The sequence below is a fragment of the Cuculus canorus genome, chromosome 4, assembly GCF_017976375.1.
Source record: "Cuculus canorus isolate bCucCan1 chromosome 4, bCucCan1.pri, whole genome shotgun sequence".
Classification (NCBI taxonomy): Eukaryota; Metazoa; Chordata; class Aves; order Cuculiformes; family Cuculidae; genus Cuculus; species Cuculus canorus.
The window spans coordinates 66,763,897-66,784,434 of NC_071404.1; the positions used below are offsets into that span (position 1 = coordinate 66,763,897).

At 38.7% G+C, this 20,538-nt stretch overlaps 1 protein-coding gene across 1 annotated transcript in view; it reads left to right on the forward strand.

The window, feature by feature from the left end:
• TBC1D9 (TBC1 domain family member 9) overlaps window positions 1-20,538 on the forward strand; it is a 55,270-nt gene that overhangs the window by 17,137 nt on the left and 17,595 nt on the right. Inside the window, exons 2-12 of the mRNA XM_054065972.1 lie at window positions 234-344; window positions 5,698-5,816; window positions 6,365-6,593; window positions 7,389-7,650; window positions 8,770-8,977; window positions 12,709-12,915; window positions 14,586-14,756; window positions 15,203-15,353; window positions 16,802-17,016; window positions 18,925-19,042; window positions 19,984-20,269. Coding sequence (XP_053921947.1) covers window positions 234-344; window positions 5,698-5,816; window positions 6,365-6,593; window positions 7,389-7,650; window positions 8,770-8,977; window positions 12,709-12,915; window positions 14,586-14,756; window positions 15,203-15,353; window positions 16,802-17,016; window positions 18,925-19,042; window positions 19,984-20,269 — 2,077 coding nt within the window. The remainder of the gene's footprint in view (window positions 1-233; window positions 345-5,697; window positions 5,817-6,364; window positions 6,594-7,388; window positions 7,651-8,769; window positions 8,978-12,708; window positions 12,916-14,585; window positions 14,757-15,202; window positions 15,354-16,801; window positions 17,017-18,924; window positions 19,043-19,983; window positions 20,270-20,538) is intronic.

The window sequence follows — 20,538 nt, forward strand, 5'->3', positions numbered from 1 at the left end:
CCATTCATCTGCTTTTATGCTCGAATTGGTTTACGTGTAAAAGCTGATCTGTTGAAACTGAAGATTTTTCCCTCTTAAGTCCCTTTTCCTCTTTACAGTGTAGGGATGAATACATAGGTGTGCATTTTGCTATGGAGGGTGGAATGGAAGGTGGCAGGGAGTTGCAGAGCTGCCTCCTGTGAGATCTCATATGGTCCATCACTGTGTATTCATCAGAATTTCCTGTTCCGTAGGTCTCCTTGTGGGTACTCTTGATGTCGTGTTGGACTCCAGTGCCAGAGTGGCACCATATCGAATCCTCTACCAAGCACCAGACTCCTTGGTCTATTGGACTATTGCCTGTGGTAAGGACAAACATACTGATGTGTGGATTTTTATTCTTCCTGGATACTGTGCTGCATAACTAATAGAGCATTCTGCTTGCTGAGTACAGTCATTTGAGGACAAATAAATGGGTCAGGATGAAAACTTGCTCTAGTAGTTAAATTAAGAAGCTCCAGAGCTTCTGATATTCAGACCTTGAATTTCAGCATGTGTGTGTGGTACACATAATGACAGAGTGAAACCAGAAATGGCCATGGAACAGGGACAGAAGCCTCTATTATTTCCCACCCTTCACCTCCCAAATATGTTCCCAGAGAAGCAGTCTAGTATCCATCCTTGTCCTGCATGTTCTTCCCCGTGCCCATGGCTCACTCCTACCGCACTTGGCTGTCTCCTACAGTACTTTGAAGTGCAGCATTGCTGGTTGATGTGGTATCTCTGAAAAATATGATAGAAGCAGTACCTGTGTTAAAGTCCCCCAAATGACCCAGGCATGGCACCTGGCTTCTCTTGAAAAGGAAATAGTGAAGCAAATGCAACACCAGCTCTCACCTGAGTACTAAATATCAGTTTGATATTTCCTGGGTAGTGAGCTCAGTGTCCTCCAGGATAAATATCATCTAGATCCCAGTGAAGCCCACCTCCTGGCTATTTATTTCAGATGGTGTGTTGTCCATCTGAACGTGATGTAACGACTGTAACTATGTTAGAGTTAAATACAGAACTGTGTGTTCTTACACAGGTGCAACGACTCTTAAGAGTTTTGCTCTTTAAGGCTCTAACTTCGTCAGATCTAGCTGTAAGGCTGCTGCTTCTGACATCATAGTGGTTGGTAAAATCAATGAAGTTGATATGTTGGTACATTAAGTAGGGCTTTTTTCATTCTTCAAGTCCTGTGAATACTAAGTGCTTATTTCTAAGATGATCAGAGGACTAGAAGACCTTCCATACAAAATAGGGCTGAGACATCTGTTTTTTTTAAGCCTTAAGAAGAGAAGGCTTAGGGGAGACCTTAGTACCATGTACCAGTACGTAAAGGGCATCTACCAAGAGAATGGAGACTCCCTTTTTATAAGGAATTGCATGGAAAAGACAAGGAGTAATGGGTATAAGTTGTTCCTGGGGCAATTCTGATTGGATTCCAGAAGAAAACTTTTCACCATGAGAACAGTTAAACATTGGAATAATCTCCAGGAGGAGTCATAGATTCCTCTACGTTGGACACTTCTAGGGCTCAGCTTAACAAGGTTCTGGGCCATCTCATTTAAACTTATGTATTACTTAAAATGTTGCTGCAGGTGATCCCTGAGGTCCCTTCCAACCTGATATTCTGTGATTCTGTGGTCAGGTACCTATTGCAAGTAGCATAAAGCAGTATGTATTTAAGTCTCAGGTTCTCTTTGCTGGCTCTGAAAACAGTCTTAGGAGCTGAATAGAGAAGGTTGAGGTTGTTTAGCTTTAATTGGCCAAGCTCATAAGGTCAGATCCTCAGTTTCATAGTATTGCATTTCGGTCTTAGCAAATGAAAACTTTTGAATGCTCCTCTAGCTCCGAAGTTTCAAACGCTGGTTTTGGCAGCAGCCAGAAGTCTGTTCATTTGAAAGAAAATTGAGAAAGACGACAAATGTAAAATGCATATATGCCTGCTGTCTCTTTAACAAACTAGTAATTCCAGCCCTCCCAGTGCCGCTTGAATTTCAAAAATACTAGTTTGTGAAGCTGTAGCCTTCTTGTGACCTAACAGTGCCCTCTCAGCTGTGCCCATTCTCCCAGTGGAATTTGACATTTAGGATATTTGGATGAATTTTCATAGAATCATAGAATAGTTTGGGTTGGAAAGGACCTTAGAGTTCATCCAGTTCCACCCCCCTGTCATGGGCAGGGATACCTCTTACTAGATCAGGTTGCTCAAACCTAGTCCAACGTGGCCTTGAACACCTCCAGGGATGGGGCATCCATGACTTCTCTGAGCAATCTCTGCCAGTACCTCACCACCCTCACAGTAAAAAATTTCTTCCTAATATCTAATCTAAATCTCCTCCCTTTCAGCTTAGAACCATTCTCCATAATTTTAGCAGTTCAAAGCAGGCATATGATTTGTGTGCTTGACAAAGGTAATATCAGACTGTGTGATGTTCTGAAATCAACAGGAAGTTTTTTAATAGCTTATCTTGCCTTCGAAAGTAGAAAGACACACTTATGCGGTTAGATCTGAAAGAAGGTGTTAATTCAAACAACCATTTTTACCTTTGCATCTGGTACTACCAACTCACTGAAGATTTTAAAATTCAAATAACATATTTTGCCTTTAGTTATGGCTGATATTAAGGAGAGATATTAATGAGACTGTCAATATTATGAAGATTGTTTCTGACTCTCCCATTTAATTTCTTGCCTTGGACTGTCATATACTCTGCTGTGACTGTAAATAGTGTGACCTTGCATGTCAACTTTCTGTAGATCTTAATCATGAGAAAGAAAGGTAAAAGTACTTGCTGGCGTGTTTATTTACACTAACTGTGCACAAGCAGAAGTAGTTGCAAGTGAACATACAATCCCTTCTTCCCTTCAAAACGTCGTTGTGTAGCAATTAGTAAGCACATCGGGCCCATAAACTTGAAAGGAAGTAACTGAGAGCATAAATTTTCTTGCTGTTTGCAAACTCCCTTCCAAAGAAAATAACATATCACAAGGCTCCCAACAAAGCAGTTTTCTTCAAAGGCGCTCATGCTGTGCACATATTCAGAAATCAACTTTTAAGACTTTGGAAGTAGGCCACATGACTTGTGTTTAAGTGCTTTTGCCATTCTTTTTGCGTGATACCTATAGATAATCACTATAATCTTATATCTATGATGTATGTCCTCATAAAATCGGGGCAAAAAATTGGAGGCAGATGAGTAATGGCCCCACAGTAAGCAAATGTAACATCCATGTAGAAATTCATGCTGATGCTGCTGAGCTGTGAGGATTTTCCTTCTTTTATGTAACAAATATTGAAGTTTTTATGTAGAAGTATGGTCTTCTGTTTCCATTTAAGCTAGTTCCAATAAACGTTCTCTTCAGTTATGAATTTTAATCCTAATTGAAATTGCTAACAAAGTAGTTAATACATGTATCTATGTTTCTGTTTTGTGGAGTATTTCTTGAATTTTTAGTCTCCTAATATCTAGCTGGTTGATTGGCTTAGTTATTTTTGTTGAATTGTTAGACTCCACTGTCTTAGTCTTGTCCTCAGAGGGGAATAGTGTGGCTCTTACAGGGAGGTAAAATTTTACGGAGAGCAAATTATTTATCTATGTGTCCTTGAAGCTGAGCAGCCCACTGTTGCCTAAGGCTCTGTGCTGTGGTTATTTTATGAATTTGCTACTAAAGCAATTCCTTCTGAGCTGATCAAGGGCTGTTACCATTATATAGGTTACTAAGGGATTTTTGCTGCATTTAGCTGTGCAGCTCTAATTTGCAGTCCTGTTCTCTAGGGGTAGGCTGCTGGTTCTTTGGTACTTGTAATGTCTTATTTTTACAGATATTTGCTATAGTCTCCTCTGCCTTCCATAAAGCAGTAATCTGCATCTTCAGTAAGTTGCTATACAGAACGACTGGAACAAATGAGATTGTTTCCTCCTTCATTCATGCTGCGTGACATTTGGTCTTGTTCAGTACAAGGCTGTTCCGAGGCTGAAAAATAATCCAAGGGGTTTTGTTTGCTCTAAAATATCTAAATTATGTTTAGACCTCAGTTTTGTTTATAATTAATTTTGGATGTGAATTTTCTTGGGTATTAACTACTGATTTTTAGGCCATATGAGAGTGTTGGGTGGTTGGATTTGAGGCATTATAGCTCTGTAAAGGAGAGCCACCGTGTCTGTAGTGCAGTGTTGTGTTTAACATCTCATAGGTTAGAGTTTTGTCTATTGAACTACATTGGAAAGATGTTATTGATAACCTTTCAAAAACAGTTTTAAGCATATTAATTTTGTAATCGTCTAGAAATCCAAAATGTTGTACATGATCAGCCTTGTGTATTTTAATAGTGTCTCATGTCTGTGTGTGTTTCCCCACGCCTCCAGGTCAGCTACTGCTTAATTTGTGGGGGGAAATTATGGTATATATAAACTCTGTTTGGAAATGAACAACATTTTTTTAGAGCCTTCTCTGCTTATAAAATCAGTCACTCTCACTATGGCTTTGTGTTTTTCACGTATAGGACCAACCATTGCTATAGGGTTTTTGTGGTTTTTTTTGTGGTGCTTCTTGTCACTGATCTTCAAGAGATGAGTGGTTTTTCTGATGCCAGTCTAGTTTAACGTACATAGCTCATTTATTTCATCATTGCTTTTTACAGCAATGTAAAAACCAAGAAGAAATAAATGAGTCTTCAAACTACCTCCTGAGTTCCAGAAAGGTCTGGCTGCATGCAGTAGTTTTTAAGGAGAAGCAGCAGTGATCACGTTGGTTCTGAAATATTGATTACGTATGCAGGCTATTCTGAAATATGATTTATGTAGCCATACAACAACTAGGATTGTGAAATTGCCTGGAAGTTGCACAGAGTGTTGCTTTCTGTTGCTTTCATTGGAGTGGTGTAAAGCTCTGATTGTATGCTGTGGAAAAAATATTTTTCCCCATCATTTCTGGCTGAAAACAAGGGAAATAATTGTTTGATGTGTATTCAGGCTGGTAACATTGAGTTCCTCTACAAACCACGGAAACACTTATGCACAGACATGTGACAATTTGTGCCTCTAGTGAGACTGAAGATGTTATTAGTAACAGTCTGTTGTAATTTAATCTCTTTGTAATGGTTGCTTCACATGTGCCCCTTCAGTTTGGGTTCTGTAGGCATTCGTTAGCAGATACTTGGTAGTTCTGAGTAAAATGAGCCAAATCAGTGATGTGAAGAAAAGCGTTATGTAGTATTAACACCAATTCCTACTTGGATTGAGATGCTTTTATTCAGACTTTAGGTACAAATGTACCTATGTGAACGTGTAATATTTGTTTTCTGAAAATACCTACTTAAAAGTCCTGGTTTTGGTATAATTTCCTCAGCATTCATAAATTTTTGTGAGTGCTTGAATTTATTCCTCCTTCAGAGTAGGTACAGAGAGATTCTGAAGAGCACCAACAATTTATTCTGCAAGGTGTTGAGAACAGCATCAAAATAGAAGTTACATTTATTACAATCCATCTCAAGTAAAATAGAAGCAAAATTGGCCTATGTAACGTGTTATATATGCAAAATATATCAGAACGATATTTCCTAGAAGAACATTGTTCATCCCTATTCTTTACTACATGTATGCTGATTCCTCAGTATCAAAGATATCTCACTTGTATTATTTATTTTGTGGCTTTTGTTTTAATAAACAGGTTGCTCAAGGAAGGAAATCACTGAACACTGGGAATGGCTTGAGCAGAATTTGTTGCAAACTCTTTCAATCTTTGAAAATGAGAATGACATAAATACATTTGTCAGAGGAAAAATACAGGTAGTTATGTATATTATTATAAATGTTGGTAATGATAAATGTGACTGTGGAAGGAAAAATGATGTGAATTCTAAACGAATTTGACCTCGTAGTCTCCAGGCTGCTCTACATTTTCGAAAGAAAATCAGATTCTATGTAGCAACACATGCATAAAAATTGAGGAAACTGGGTTTAGTGCACATAACTGCAGCAGTGTGATTAAATATACATGTATATTTACATATAGGCAGGCTACAAATATTATATGTTCTAAAATAAATTGCACTGTTGCTTCTGTCTTAAACTTTATTTTCTGTAGAAGGTGTTAATATTACAAATCATAGGTGCTTTACAGAGTTGTTAGGAGTATTTGCGGTAGGCTAGTTAATTTAAAACAGGGTACTGGTTAGTGCCTGGTTCCTTTTGACTTAGGCATGGTGGGGAGCAAGGTCATTGGAAAGGCGGCCTTGAATAAAGTAAGTAATTATGTAAGAAAAAGCTGTGGTGATAAGGATACCCGATACCTCATGGCAACTGACATGCTGTGTACCTCTTTCTCTCCCTACTAGGGCATCATTGCTGAGTACAACAAAATCAATGGCATCAAGGAGGATGACGATACAGAAAAATTTAAGGAAGCCATAGTGAAATTCCACAAACTATTTGGGATGCCTGAAGAAGAGAAATTAGTGAATTACTACTCCTGCAGTTACTGGAAGGGGAAGGTGCCTCGTCAGGGCTGGGTGTATCTCAGCATTAATCACCTTTGCTTTTACTCTTTCCTTATGGGCAGGGAAGGTATGTTTTCCTGTGAAATGGTGGTCTGTGCATCTAATAATTGTTAGGAAATGTTCTGTAGTTTGTTACTCTTTACCTGCTTAACCTCTGGGGGTGAAAAAACACTGCTGACGAAAAGAGGAGCAAGGAGCAATTCCCTGATTGTCACACTGCTTAACTATATGCTTGTTCCCTTGTTTTGTATTTCTCAAAGTAGTTCTCTGTAAAACAATACCTGGGCATTATTTAGAGTTATGGTTTGCTCCAGGGATTATGACCAAAAAAGGAATAGGGGCGAGATCACACCAGTATGGGTGCCTTCTGCTCTCATGCAGTCCTCCAGTACTACTCTGGCAGACTTTGCAACCTCAGATGCCACGTTTACTCTTGTACAACACCAGATCATCACAACAGGCTCAGGAGAACCAGAATCCAGAACTACATAGTTAGGATGAATCCAGTCTGCTTTAGAGGAGTTAATTCTAAGCAGTATGGAGGTGAGCAGGTCTGCAGTGCTTGGTTATGGGCAGTGGATCAGTCCCAGGTCTTTCTGTTTAGCTGTATAGACATATCCTAGTCAAAGACTGGATTTGGAAGATTTTTTTGGCAAAAATAAATGTAGGTTTAGTCCCTGTTTTAAGGATAACATCTTAACCTGTAGTGGTGTTGGAAGAAAAGCTAAGGATCTGTCATTACCCAACTTTTCAAGATGCAAGAAAATTTCAGCTGAATACATTTTGTAGGAAGAAGAAGATAAATGCTTTTGGATTTGCTTATTTTTGTAGTGAAAACTTCTTTTTGCTTCCTTCTGTTCAGCAAAGTTAGTTATCCGCTGGGTTGATATCACTCAACTTGAGAAGAATGCTACACTGCTCTTCCCTGATATGATCAAAGTGAGCACAAGGTCAAGTGAACATTTCTTCTCAGTATTCCTTAATATCAGTGAGACATTTAAACTAATGGAACAGCTTGCCAATATAGCTATGCGGCAGCTTTTGGACAATGAAGGTTTTGAACAAGACAGGTCATTACCCAAACTGAAAAAGAAATCCCCAAAAAAAGTATCTGCACTGAAACGGTAGGTAAAACTGGCTCTTAGTCGTTTGTTTCTCCTCAGTCCTTTTACTTGATGCATTTTGTCCAAAAGTTTTCTAATGTTACTGCCATTTACTATTACTCCAAAAGGAATGATTGATTCCAGTAGTGGCAAAATATGAATAGATATTTAAACATAATTACTCCGTCTCCTGTTGATAGGAAAAGGAAAATGTTTGAATATTAATGGGCTGCAAAAATATAAGAAACATTTTTGAGCCGATTCTTGTTTGTTCAGAAGATTTGTAATGTATCTCTGGAGAGTGGCTGCCTTAGGTATCTGTTATAAGGCCCTTTAATGTTACCAGTGGAAGGTAATAAAGCAATATAATTGTTAATAAGAAATCAACCTAATGTTCATACTTGATCCTGGATTGAAAAGTTACTCCAGATGATGAATTCTGTCTAGAACTTATTTTAGGAAACAGAAATACGAAAAATGACATCAAATTCTAGAGGATGAAAAATTATCTGGAAAATATTTCTACTCTTATAGATATCACACTGCAATTTGACAGTTTCTTGTTTATTGTTTCATTATTTTATACGTTGATCATATCAATCAACCATACAGAATTGCAACTAGTATACTTCTTTATGTTTCTCATTACTTAGTGACATCTGACATGCATTATATCACTCAGGTTTGTTTTTTTAAATATTCAGTGTTCTGCACTGAATGCATTGTCAGGACCAAGTCATGAAGTTGTTAACAAACTGTAGCCCTAAGGACTCCATCATGCTAATAAATAAGCCTCAAAAAAGTATTTTTGGTGTATATTACATGGGGTCATGTGTCATTTAATAATAATTTTATATATTCTCAGAAAGTAGGGCTGAATGTGAAAAGATTGCCCTCCAAGAAGTCAGGATCAATCTTTCTAAGTAGTTCATAGCAGCATTATTTTTTTTGTGTAGTTTTAGTCTCTCAGCAGCAGAGACTATACCTCCCCTCTACACAAACTATTTCCCTTATTTTTATGTACACTCAGTACCTAAGTTGTGTGTTGCAGGTAATTAGCAATGATTTGTATGAAATATATCTTGACAATGTATTATGTATTTCTTAAAACAAGTGAAGCTTTCTGTGTTTTTTTCTTAGGGATCTTGATGCCAGAGCAAAGAGTGAGAGATACCGTGCATTGTTCCGACTTCCCAAGGATGAGAAATTAGATGGACACACAGACTGTACTCTCTGGACTCCATTCAATAAAATGCATATTTTGGGCCAGATGTTTGTTTCTACAAACTACATTTGCTTTACTAGTAAAGAAGAGAACTTGTGCAGCCTTATTATCCCTCTTCGAGAGGTAAATATTTGTATTTGTAAATTTATAGGCAATAATAAAGCAATATCCTATTGCTAATTTCATACTAGCTTTGATTTTTTTATTATTGGAGAAAAACCTCTTCATTCTTTAATCTCTTGTGAGAATGCTCTTTTGATGTGTTCTAAGTAATATTTAATGACTGGGTATCTTAGTTCAAAATTCATGCTACTGAAATTCACAGGGTGTTTTCCCTGTTCGTTTTTACAACCCTCATGAGTCCTTCCTCTCTTGTAATTTATATTCTGTTTTGCAGGCCTGTGGTACATTTTTTGTGCCTCATAGGGAGGGACATAGAATAGAACTTCCTAGACCGATGAGTGGAACTTCTATTAAGGAATCTGTCAGATAAGATTTGATTTTGTCAGATGTAAAAGGATTCATAATCCTGAAGGTTTGAATTGTATCTTCACACACACATACACTTGGAATCATTTATTCCTGTATGTGGAAAGTAATTGTCAGCATTTTACAAATGAGTGTGGTTCCCTTTTTAAAGCTGGCTGCTGAAAGCAGAAGTTCAGTAAAAAGAATTTAAATTTGATGCAAGAAATAAAAATTACATTGGGGAGCATTTTTGTGATTGACTTGATTTGTGAGTTGATGGAAAAATGTGTAAAGTACGTCTTGGAAATATTAGCAAAGCTTATGTAACGAAGGACAGTTTGACTTGACTGAAGAACCATGGAATACTTCAAGGCAGTGTTTTTCCCTACAAATCATTAAAAGTAAAACCAAATAGTGTTTGGAAACTCTAAAGTACAGCTTCTCCACAGTGTGTTGCAATGGCTTTGGTTGTTTGAGAAGAGACGTGCAGTCATGGTTGCACTGTTTGTCTGCAGCTCCAAGGGAACAGCAGTCCGTAAAGTGGTAGAGGAGGAGAACAAAGTCTGCTTTTAACAGGACCTCTTTCCTGGGTACAGATTCAGCAACTGCTTTTGATAACCGCAGCCACACCAGCATGGGTTTCAAAGCAGCGCTAAAGCTTTAAGAGGAAGGAATAAGTTGGTTTGTGTGGACAGTTTAAGTCTCAGCACCAGCAAGGAGAACAATAACACACTAGATAGTGCCAGGTCTCAGAACAATTTATCAGTACCCATAATAATTAAAGGGAAACTTTATATGTAATTAATTAAAATCCTGAAAATCCTAAATTAATTCCAGTATTCCTTGATACCCTGGAGATGTTTTGACAAATATCAAGATGGTTGGACAAGGCGATTTTCAGTGGTTGGCTGGCGCTGGTCAGTGCACCCAGTAGGTGCAGTCTCCCAAGATCAGCACTTGATATGTGTGTGTCTCTGCTTGAATAGGGAATAGTGGATATCAACTCTTGTTATAGCAGAGTATGCATGCTATAATGTCTGTCCTGTTCCTCTAGAACTTGTCTCTCGTTTGTGCTGATTATGCTCCAACAGTTTTAAAGTGAAACAGAAAAAATACATAGGAATATGTTTATAGATAAAGGATCTTCACTAATAGCACATTGAAATGAGGTTAATGAATAGCTAATAGATGTGTAGTTAATGGAGAAATAAAAGGAAGTTGGAATGCTGCAGAAGTGATTTAGCACCTAGGCTGCGCATTGCAGTCTTTGAATACGACTTCAAAGAAAATGTTGTGTGAAAAACGGTTATTCTATCCTTTTAGCTAGAGAGAGATTACTATTATAGCACTAATGTCTTACCATTCGTCTCCATTTTATAAAGAGTTAAAAAGAGCAAAAGTAAAGGTCCTAGTAAACTGAAACATGTCCTCTCCTGTTCTGAAGGCAGCAGGACAATTTTCATTACCTATGAAATTGTTTAAAATCATAAAAACTGCAGTTAAAAATACTTAAAATTGTGTTTTGTGTTTTGTTCAATGTATGAACTGCACAAATTTGATTGGTGTATTTGGTTTTAAGGCTAATAATTTGTAATGTTTAGAATACGCAGTGGATATGCAATTCATCCACAGTGTATGACCTATCTCTGAGATTTCTTTGTGTTAATATGCTTTACCAAAGCTCAGAGAACACTGCCCTATACTCAGCCTGTGATGTGAGTACTATTTACAGATTGGAGTTCAGTTCGGTTAGTGACTGTTTCCCTAACAATTGAAGGCTAGAAACCTCCACCTCACAGGGTTAGATGTTTCCTTTTCTGAGGCAAGACATGAGGTTCGTTTCTGTTTGGAGGTTTCTGTGTACTGTGCAAACACAGAATCACAGAATCACAAGGTTGGAAAGGACCCACTGGATCATCGAGTCCAACCATTCCTAACACTCCCTAAACCATGTCCCCAAGCACTTCATCCACCCGTTCCTTAAACACCTCCAGGGAAGGCGACTCGACCACCTCCCTGGGCAGCCTGTTCCAGTACCCAATGACTCTTACTGTGAAGAATTTTTTTCTGATATCCAACCTGAACCTCCCCTGGCGGAGCTTCAGGCCATTCCCTCTTGTCCTGTCCCCTGTCACTTGGGAGAAGAGGCCAGCTCCCTCCTCTCCACAACCTCCTTTCAGGTAGTTGTAGGGAGTAATAAGGTCTCCCCTCAGCCTCCTCTTCTCCAGGCTAAACAACCCCAGCTCTCTCAGCCGCTCCTCATAAGACTTGTTCTCCAGCCCCCTCACCAGCTTCGTTGCTCTTCTCTGGACACGCTCCAGTGCCTCAACATCCTTCTTGTGGTGAGGGGCCCAGAACTGAACACAGTACTCGAGGTGCGGTCTCACCAGTGCTGAGTACAGAGGGAGAATAACCTCCCTGGACCTGCTGGTGACCCCATTTCTGATACAAGCCAAGATGCCGTTGGCCTTCTTGGCCACCTGGGCACACTGCTGGCTCATGTTCAGTCGGCTGTCAACCAGCACCCCCAGGTCCTTCTCTTCCGTGCAGCTCTCCAGCCATTCTTCCCCCAGTCTGTAGCGCTGCATAGGGTTGTTGTGCCCCAAGTGCAGGACCCGGTATTTGGCCTTGTTAAACCTCATCCCATTGGTCTCGGCCCAGCAGTCCAGCCTGTTCAGATCCCTTTGCAGAGCCTCCCTACCCTCCAGCAGATCCACACTTCCTCCCAGCTTAGTGTCATCTGCAAACTTGCTGAGGGTGCACTCGATGCCTTCATCCAGGTCATTGATAAAGACATTGAACAGAGCTGGACCCAGTACTGAGCCCTGAGGAACCCCACTTGTGACTGGCCCCCAGCTGGAGTTAACTCCATTGACCACCACTCTCTGGGCCATAAGAGTTCTTATCACAATATACAACTATGTAAGGGTAGAACAGGAGCGTTATCCCAAAAATGGCTCATTCACGTATGTTTGCAATAAAAAATAGGCAAAAGCAAAAAAAAGTTGATTCAGCCTTTACTGCTGTTGGGGAGCAGAGAGAGGAATTTGGCGGTCCTACAAATATGCCCGTAGAACTGCATCCCACAGGAGAAATTTTATTTTACTGATTCTTTTAAAATAAAGCCTGAAGAAAATAAACTAAGCTATGCAAAGGGGTTTTGCTGGAGAATGTACTGAAGCCAGGTGTTTGAGGGATGAGAGTCTTCGTCTTTCAGACTTGGAAGTGTATGTATCCGAATCGTGTTTTCTCGCAGAGTGAGAAATGTAAGAGGGGATTCAATATAAGAGGGGAAGAGGCCTGCATTGATGGTATTAAGATGGTGTCTTAGGCCAAACAACTTGATTAATTAAAGATACTGAACTGTAACTACTGTTTCTCCCTAGGTGACAATAGTGGAAAAGGCAGACAGTTCCAGTGTGTTGCCCAGCCCATTATCAATCAGCACAAAAAACAGAATGACATTTCTCTTTGCCAACTTGAAAGACAGAGACTTTCTTGTACAGAGGATCTCAGACTTTCTGCAACAAACCACTTCAAAAATATACTTGGAAAAAAATATTTCTGGAAGCTATATCAGCTCAGATGATGAGGTATGTGAAGAAAGATGGATTCTTTGCTAGAAGAGGATTTTAACTGGTATGAGGAGAGAGAAGCCAGGAAAAACCTTCAAGGTTTTGTAAAGCTAAGCCTTTGTATAGAGAAGTGTTCTTAAGCTGAACAGTTAAAATGTTATGATTAGGATATCTATTTTTTTTCATGTTAAACCTGAGAGAAATCATCATTACTGTGGAAGACCTACTCTGACTCCTGCTGCCACATTCTGAAGTTAGAGTATGTCTTGCTGGAAAGTGTCATAATTATCTAGCTGGTTGATTGAATGATGTTGTTCAATATCTATTGAGTTGTCCAAGGCAAAATGTAATTATAGAATCCTAATAATTTAAAGAAATTATCAGTCAATATGAAACTTTTTATTCCAAGCTTTAGCTGCTAAATCTCATCCTTTGGTTCCTCGGAAAACAATGTCTGGGCTGAGCGAGTTTGCATGTGCGCTGCTAGTGAACTTTGGAATATTTGTGCTAACAAAAACCCCCCCACAACCCTGTCCTGGACATCAGATGGGCCTCTCTATTTACTTGTGCAAAACAAATGGTTCTTAAAAGATATGATTAGCTAAACTTTTCTCAGGCACTTTGAAAACCAAGGCTTCTGCTAAATTCCTAGGTTTTAGTTATGACATGTAGGTGCTTCATATCTCAGCCTCATCAGATTATTAAATCCAGCAAAGTATAGCAGTTCAGATCTCAAGAAGCAGAAAGGTGGTTTGTGGTGTATCATTTTGGTTTTATGTAGGTAGATCTCACATTCCGAGTCTGTACTAAGCCACACCTTAGTGTTGTGCTGAGTAGCCCTACCTTGTTTGCCCTATAAATCTTAAAAGTCAGTTTTATACTTACATTGTTGATGATGAAGTGTAAGTGCTGTGTTGTTCCAGTTGTAAAACATGGCACATATGCATATACGGATAATGCTGGAACTTCATTTTGCCTTTTGCCTTAAATGTGTCTACATATTCTACCAACTGAGTTATAAACACAAATTAATAAGTGCAAGCATTATTATTACATTTAGTTGTATAACTGTACGTGTAGACGTGCATGACTACTAATTTCAATTTAAGCCATTGGGGTCAAGCTGCTATATGAGATTTTACTTGGATAAATTTTCAAAGCTGTTTGAGAAGGCAGAAAATCCAATGTGATGGTGTTGAATTTTCTGTAAAACGCTTTTTTTAAGTGACTGGAAAAACTGATTTGTCTATGTCCATATGAAAGTATATACAAATGTAAACATGGGTGTGTATGTGTACACACAAGCATATAAATATGTCTTATATAAGTCTTAGATTCTGGACACTGAAAGAGCCGCCCAGGGAGTCAACTGTCCTATGATGTTGACTGAAGACAGAGGGAGTTGGTTTAATTGTCCGGTGCTACTTAAAGTTAATATTAGCTTAGCAAATCTAATTATAGGATTTGTTTACTTTTTGGTGATAGGGGGAGCTATTGAGAAACTGGAAGCAGTTTCGTTATTCTATACTGATTTAATTTCTGCTGTCACATGCTCAGCCTGTGAACGTACCTGGGGGATTTAATTTGCTCAGTTTTTGTTAGCTGTTAACGTGTATAAATTTTGAAGTAAAGTGAAGTAAAAAGAGCCTCAGCTCCATGTATGTGTTGCTTGTGACTGCTATGTACAGGTGTTTACAAGATCAAGTAGTTTGATTTCTGCCAGCCCTCATAAAAGCCTCAGCTCCGAGTCAGAAGGAGAGCGACAGTTCAATCTCAATGACAATGGCATTCCAACAGCAACTCAAGCTTTAATGACGATGTATCGACGGAGGTCGCCTGAGGAGTTCAACCCTAAGCTGGTAAAATACACCTCGGAGTACTGTACCAGACTGAAGAAGTTGTTATATTACGTTGTTATATTACATTTTCTTTAAAGTTGAATTGTTTTGTTCTGCCACAAATAGTTAAGAGGCAGTATTTTTGACAGAAATAACGCGTTGAACATGCTATTGTTTACCAATACAAACAACTTCACTACTTAAAAAAGTTGATGTAAATCAAAGAGAGGTGGTGTGCCTGCTCTTAAGTACAACTGCTTCAACAATATTCTTTTAACAGCAAAGTCTACTCACATAGAAACTAAGAAATGGGAGGAAACAGCCCATGAAGAAGAGAGCTGGACTGTAGCCAAGTTATTTCTTGCTCACTTGGAAAGTTAGGACATTGCAGGCTTTTTAGCATTTCAGCTAGGCAGAGTGTCAGAAAGAGAAGCTGCATCTTTATGCCTACCTTTCTTTGCTTTTAGGCTAAAGAGTTTTTGAAGGAACAGGCCTGGAAGATCCATTTTGCTGAGTATGGCCAAGGAGTCTGTATGTATCGTACAGAGAAAACCAGAGACCTTGTTCTGAAGGGCATTCCAGAAAGTATGAGAGGGGAACTTTGGCTACTGTTCTCAGGTAGGTGGACATTTGAACATGTCTGTGGGATACAAGTAAAAGCATGAGCGAAAAGAGGATTTCAAATATGGTTAAAGGTGCAGATAATAAGCATCTAAAAATATTTGGAGTAAGTAAGGCTGTAATTGTTAGCAGGCACCGGGCTAGTTTAGCCAAGGGTTTTGTTTAAGCTAGTAAATACTGTTTGAGAAACAGGCTCAAATAATTAAAGAAGAATTTAAAAAAGCAGAACACACACACTGTTACCAGAAGTCAGCAGTCATGGCACTTCTAAATGTTCAACAACCGCCAGTAGGACTACTTCTCATTTGTTTTATCACTTCTGAATTCAGATAAGCTTTAGGCCTTCACAGAAACTTGTTGCAATGAATTCCAAATTTAAGCATCTTGCACAGAATTTCTCTTTATTTTTTATATACATAGTTTAAAAAAAAAGTTAGTTTATCATTTTATTAGGTGCCCCTGGTATCTGAAAAATGTTAAGAAAATATTTCTGTCTGTCTTCTTATCCTGGGCTGCATCGAAAGAAACGTGGCCAGCAGGTTGAGGGAGGTGATTCTCCCTCTCTGCTCCACTCTCATGAGATCCCACCTGGAGTACTGTGTCCACTTCTGGGAGAATATGGAGCTGTTTTTTATTACTTCCCTAGTAATGCTTAGCCTTGTACATCTTCTCTTTGCTGATGGGCATTAAGAAATGTTTTCAGAAAACATATATGGGAGTGTACATATCGGTCTTGTCTCTAATTAATAGCTAATTCAGACCAATTTTTATGGTGTATTTATAATGAATATTTTCTACGTGCATTACTTTGTGCTATTGAAACTTGCTTTTGTTTACTGCTGAGATTTTTATTTCCACAGAAGTTTAAAAGTCAGCAGTGAAATCTCATAGCAGCTTTTTGAGCAGAGCTGAGTGCCCTGCCTGAGATGCTGGAGTCATTTTGAGAAGCAGGAACAGAGCTCAGGAGTTCCTCTCTTTTGCTTTTGGCTGAGATATCATAATTTCTGCAACCAAGCATTAATCTACTCCCTTCTCAGGGCAAGTAGCTTTCTCAGAGGCATGTTTTGAGTTATTTAGAATAATCAAACCCGTAGCCGGCTGCAGAGGGAGCTCATGGTACAGTATGACTGCACAGCTGGTTTGTTCTTCATGCCTTCTGTTTTGTTCTCGCTGAAACAGACAGAGGCTTTATCTTCTTTCTTTTTGTTAACGTCATTTTAATTTCAACCTCATTATAAAATGCCTCTAGAGGAGAAGACAAGAAGGGCAATACTTCAATCACTTTTTTTTTAATTACGTTTGCAGAAGTAACATTTAATATTTGCTTTCAAAATGCTTGTTGGTGATATTCAAGATGAAAGGGTAGCAGTTCATCATGTTGTGATACTGTATCTGTTAATCCTTGCTTTTTTCTTCCGGTTTTAATACTGTTCTTCCGCTCCCAGGAGCAATTAATGAAATGGCCACTCATCCTGGCTATTATGAAGACCTAGTGGAGAAATCGATGGGGAAGTATAACCTTGCCACAGAAGAAATAGAGAGGGATCTGCATCGCTCCCTTCCAGAACACCCCGCATTTCAGAATGAGATGGGTATTGCTGCTCTAAGGAGAGTCTTGACAGCCTATGCTTTCAGAAATCCAAACATAGGATATTGCCAGGTAATTGAAATGCCTTGGCACTCCTTCAATTTCTGGAATTCCAGTTCTTTTCTCCTACTTCTATTTCTTCAGTCATGTACATGAATATTTGGCTGTGTAAAGCACACAGATACCTGTATAATGCTGCGAGGTAAAACCTCAATGCTGCAGAATTACAGTAACGCTGGGGTCAGAGGGATTTGACCCAAGGACTTGCTCTATCAGAAATATTAGCAGTGACTGCTGAGAGATGTGCGTAGTTTTCTTCAAGTGAATTTTCTGCCCATAAATCTAGAGACTGAACAGAGGGTAACAACAGAGCTGTCCTCAAGAGCATCTACAGAAAATGACAGATGCACCCTGAAGGAAGCTTCTTTTCTTTTAAGCAGAAAAGAACACCACCTTTAATTGTTCAACCTTAACTTTTTACCTAATTACTCCATGTTACTCATATTAACCCTCCAGGACCTCCTTTACTGTTTTTCAATTATGTCATTCAATCATTCAAAACAAAACTAAGAAGACCTATAAAACCTAAAGATACCTTATCACTGTGCATCACAACCATTTATCGATAGAGTTAATGCTCACCAGTGCATGTATTTGAATTCTTACGCCTGTGATTCAGGTCACTTCATTACCTGGTCTTGAATAATCAATGTTCTTGCCATGTGACTTTGACTTATCTGCTGGGCCTCTTTTTTGTTGCCTTCTTACCTATTTTTGCAAAAAGGAAGCTTGAATTCATGAGTATTAGCAAGCCTTATTAGTGTCTGACTGTTACGATTGTCAATACAACATGAGTAAGGGAAAATGTAAGCAATTCTAACAGATACCATCATAAATTATGTAATAACAAATATAATACTAACTACAATATTTTTTTTGTAAAAGGTTTTTAACAGAGGAGCTGTAGAAACACTGTGTGATCCTAATTCCTAAAGCAGTCACAGTAATTGTTTATAGCTGTGGGACTTGGTCCATTGCATCCAGAATGCTGCTTCACTGTTACAGTGAGAATTGAGGCACTGAAGTATATAATACATAGTAGACAAGATATAAAGGAATAGCGTAAGCTTTGACAGAGTTGTAATGTTGTTCTGCATTTTAGTTGAAACCTTAGTTGCTGTTTTGAACAGGCAGCCATGAAGCTGGAGCCTGAAAATGTTACAGGATCTGAAATGAGCGACTAATTCCTTATGAGGTAAACTGAGAAGAAAATGGTACCGAAATACTTGTCTTCAGACTAATGGAGGTCTAGTCAAAGGCTGTAAACAAGCAATTCAGAGGTCATTCTACAATGCTGTGATATTTAAAATGGAGTCAAAGAAGCCATAAAACTGTCATGTACACAATCAGGCATGAGAGGGTGCAAAAGCAAGAGACTTTAGTTTCACTATGCTCTGCTTGTTCATGGCTGACACTATTTACAGGCGTTTGCCTCAGCTCGCAGGTGCTGTCTCTTGACCTTTTCATAGGAATAGAAAGCGTGCAGAGTGCAGACTGCTTCTGCAGGGAGTGGTACAGCAGTGGCCATCGTTGGTGCTGTAGGAGGCATTTTGTCTGCAGCAGACCCAGATTCTCCAAGGGCACCTATTGGCAGAATATCAGCAGTCTAACTGGATGTTTGCGGACCTGAATAGGCCCTTGATTTTGAAAAGAAATCTTGATTATTTCTTTTTCTTTCAAAAAAACAAAACAAAGCCTCAACTAAGAATTTGTTGCAGTTTATTTGGGTCTTTCTTAAGCCTTCCTTTGAGCCGTGGGAAAACATTGCTTGCTGTTTTTACAGGAATATACTTGAACAGTTAGGGTTCTGCAGGAGGAAATGTAGCTAATATCCTAACCATAGTAACCACTCGTCTCCCCAGTTCCTGTGCTAGATATTGGATAGATGGGTCTAACAATTTATATTTCTCTTTCTTTTAGGCTATGAATATTGTCACTTCAGTACTTCTCCTTTACGCAAAAGAGGAGGAAGCTTTCTGGCTGCTGGTGGCTCTGTGTGAACGTATGCTACCTGACTACTACAACACGAGAGTTGTTGGTATGTTATAGGGAAATTTTCTAAAATTACTGTACAAAAGTTAACCAAGTTAATTGCTATTATTTGTATTGAAACCAGCATGTGTATGGCATAGATACAAATTTGAATGCTAGTGGCAAAGCAGTTTGCTTAGGAGTGTAGAAGCAATTCCCTAAACAGGTATTGTGCTAGTTAAGTTTTTCGCCTAGTTAGGATTAGATGGCATTCCAGAGTGGGCTTAAAGTTAAATAAAAAAAGAGATGGGAAGCTAAAGATTGAATTTTAGGTGATCCAGTTATCCAGTTAAGGTAAAGTGGAAGCCGGAGCTTTGGCAATTTGCAGTAGAAGTCTTTGTGCCTGTTTTACCTCTGATTTGAAAGGGCACAAGTATCTGAAAGCTGTTGATGTCAGTTGACAGTTTGTGTATGTGGAAGTGAATGACTCTTCCGTTTATCGTGGCAACTGTCTTTACTGTAGTAAAGTGCTTGAGATACTCATTCAGCCTTCAAAATGATTCTTCCTGGCCTGCTTAAGACATTGGTGTTATGGCATAGATATGCGTAACACATGGTTCTCTTGAAATAAATCCAGACCCTCACAGTCACCCTGGCCTACTCCAGTAGGTAATGCTGAGAATTATTATTCTAATTAGCAATGATAAATATTAAGCTGTCACATAACTTCTTTAGGGGCTGTACCAAATTGACCTATTGTTAGCTCTTACGACATATAGAATTAAAAAAAAACTTAATACAATTCAGTTTCCATGTACAGCTCAGTAGTGGAATAGGAACTATCATTTAACTGAAAGTGAGATGATGTGTGTAAGCTTCATGTTAGAATATCCTTAGGTTTGTATTTATATAGAGTAACTATATGTATATATATTTTTCTGCAGAAATTGGTGACATGGAGGGTTACTCCTGAATTAATGGACTTCCAACCTTATTTATTTTCAACAGGAGCATTGGTGGATCAAGGTGTCTTTGAAGAGTTGGCTCGTGACTATGTTCCACAGCTTTACGACTGCATGCAGGACTTGGGTGTAATATCCACCATTTCCCTGTCCTGGTTCCTCACTCTCTTCCTCAGTGTAATGCCTTTTGAGAGTGCAGTGGTGGTTGTGGATTGTTTCTTCTGTGAAGGAATAAAGGTGATATTTCAATTAGCACTTGCTGTCCTCGATGCTAATGTAGACAAGCTGCTTAACTGTAAAGATGATGGAGAAGCCATGACAGTCTTGGGAAGGTATTTATTACAGAAAATAAATTATCTTCATTTTACTTTTCTTTTTGATTAGTTGTCTGATTTGTGGTGTTTTATGTTGAAATCTAAACCAGTACAGTAGATATAAATCTTTTACATGGTTATAGCCCCTTTTCACATATACAAGTATATATTCTCAAAGTAATGTTAACTGACCAACAACATATAAATTATTCTTCCAAACATTCAAATAAAATTCCCAAATCTGGTTATAGAAACTTATTTTGGTTGATTATTTTAGTTGATTACAT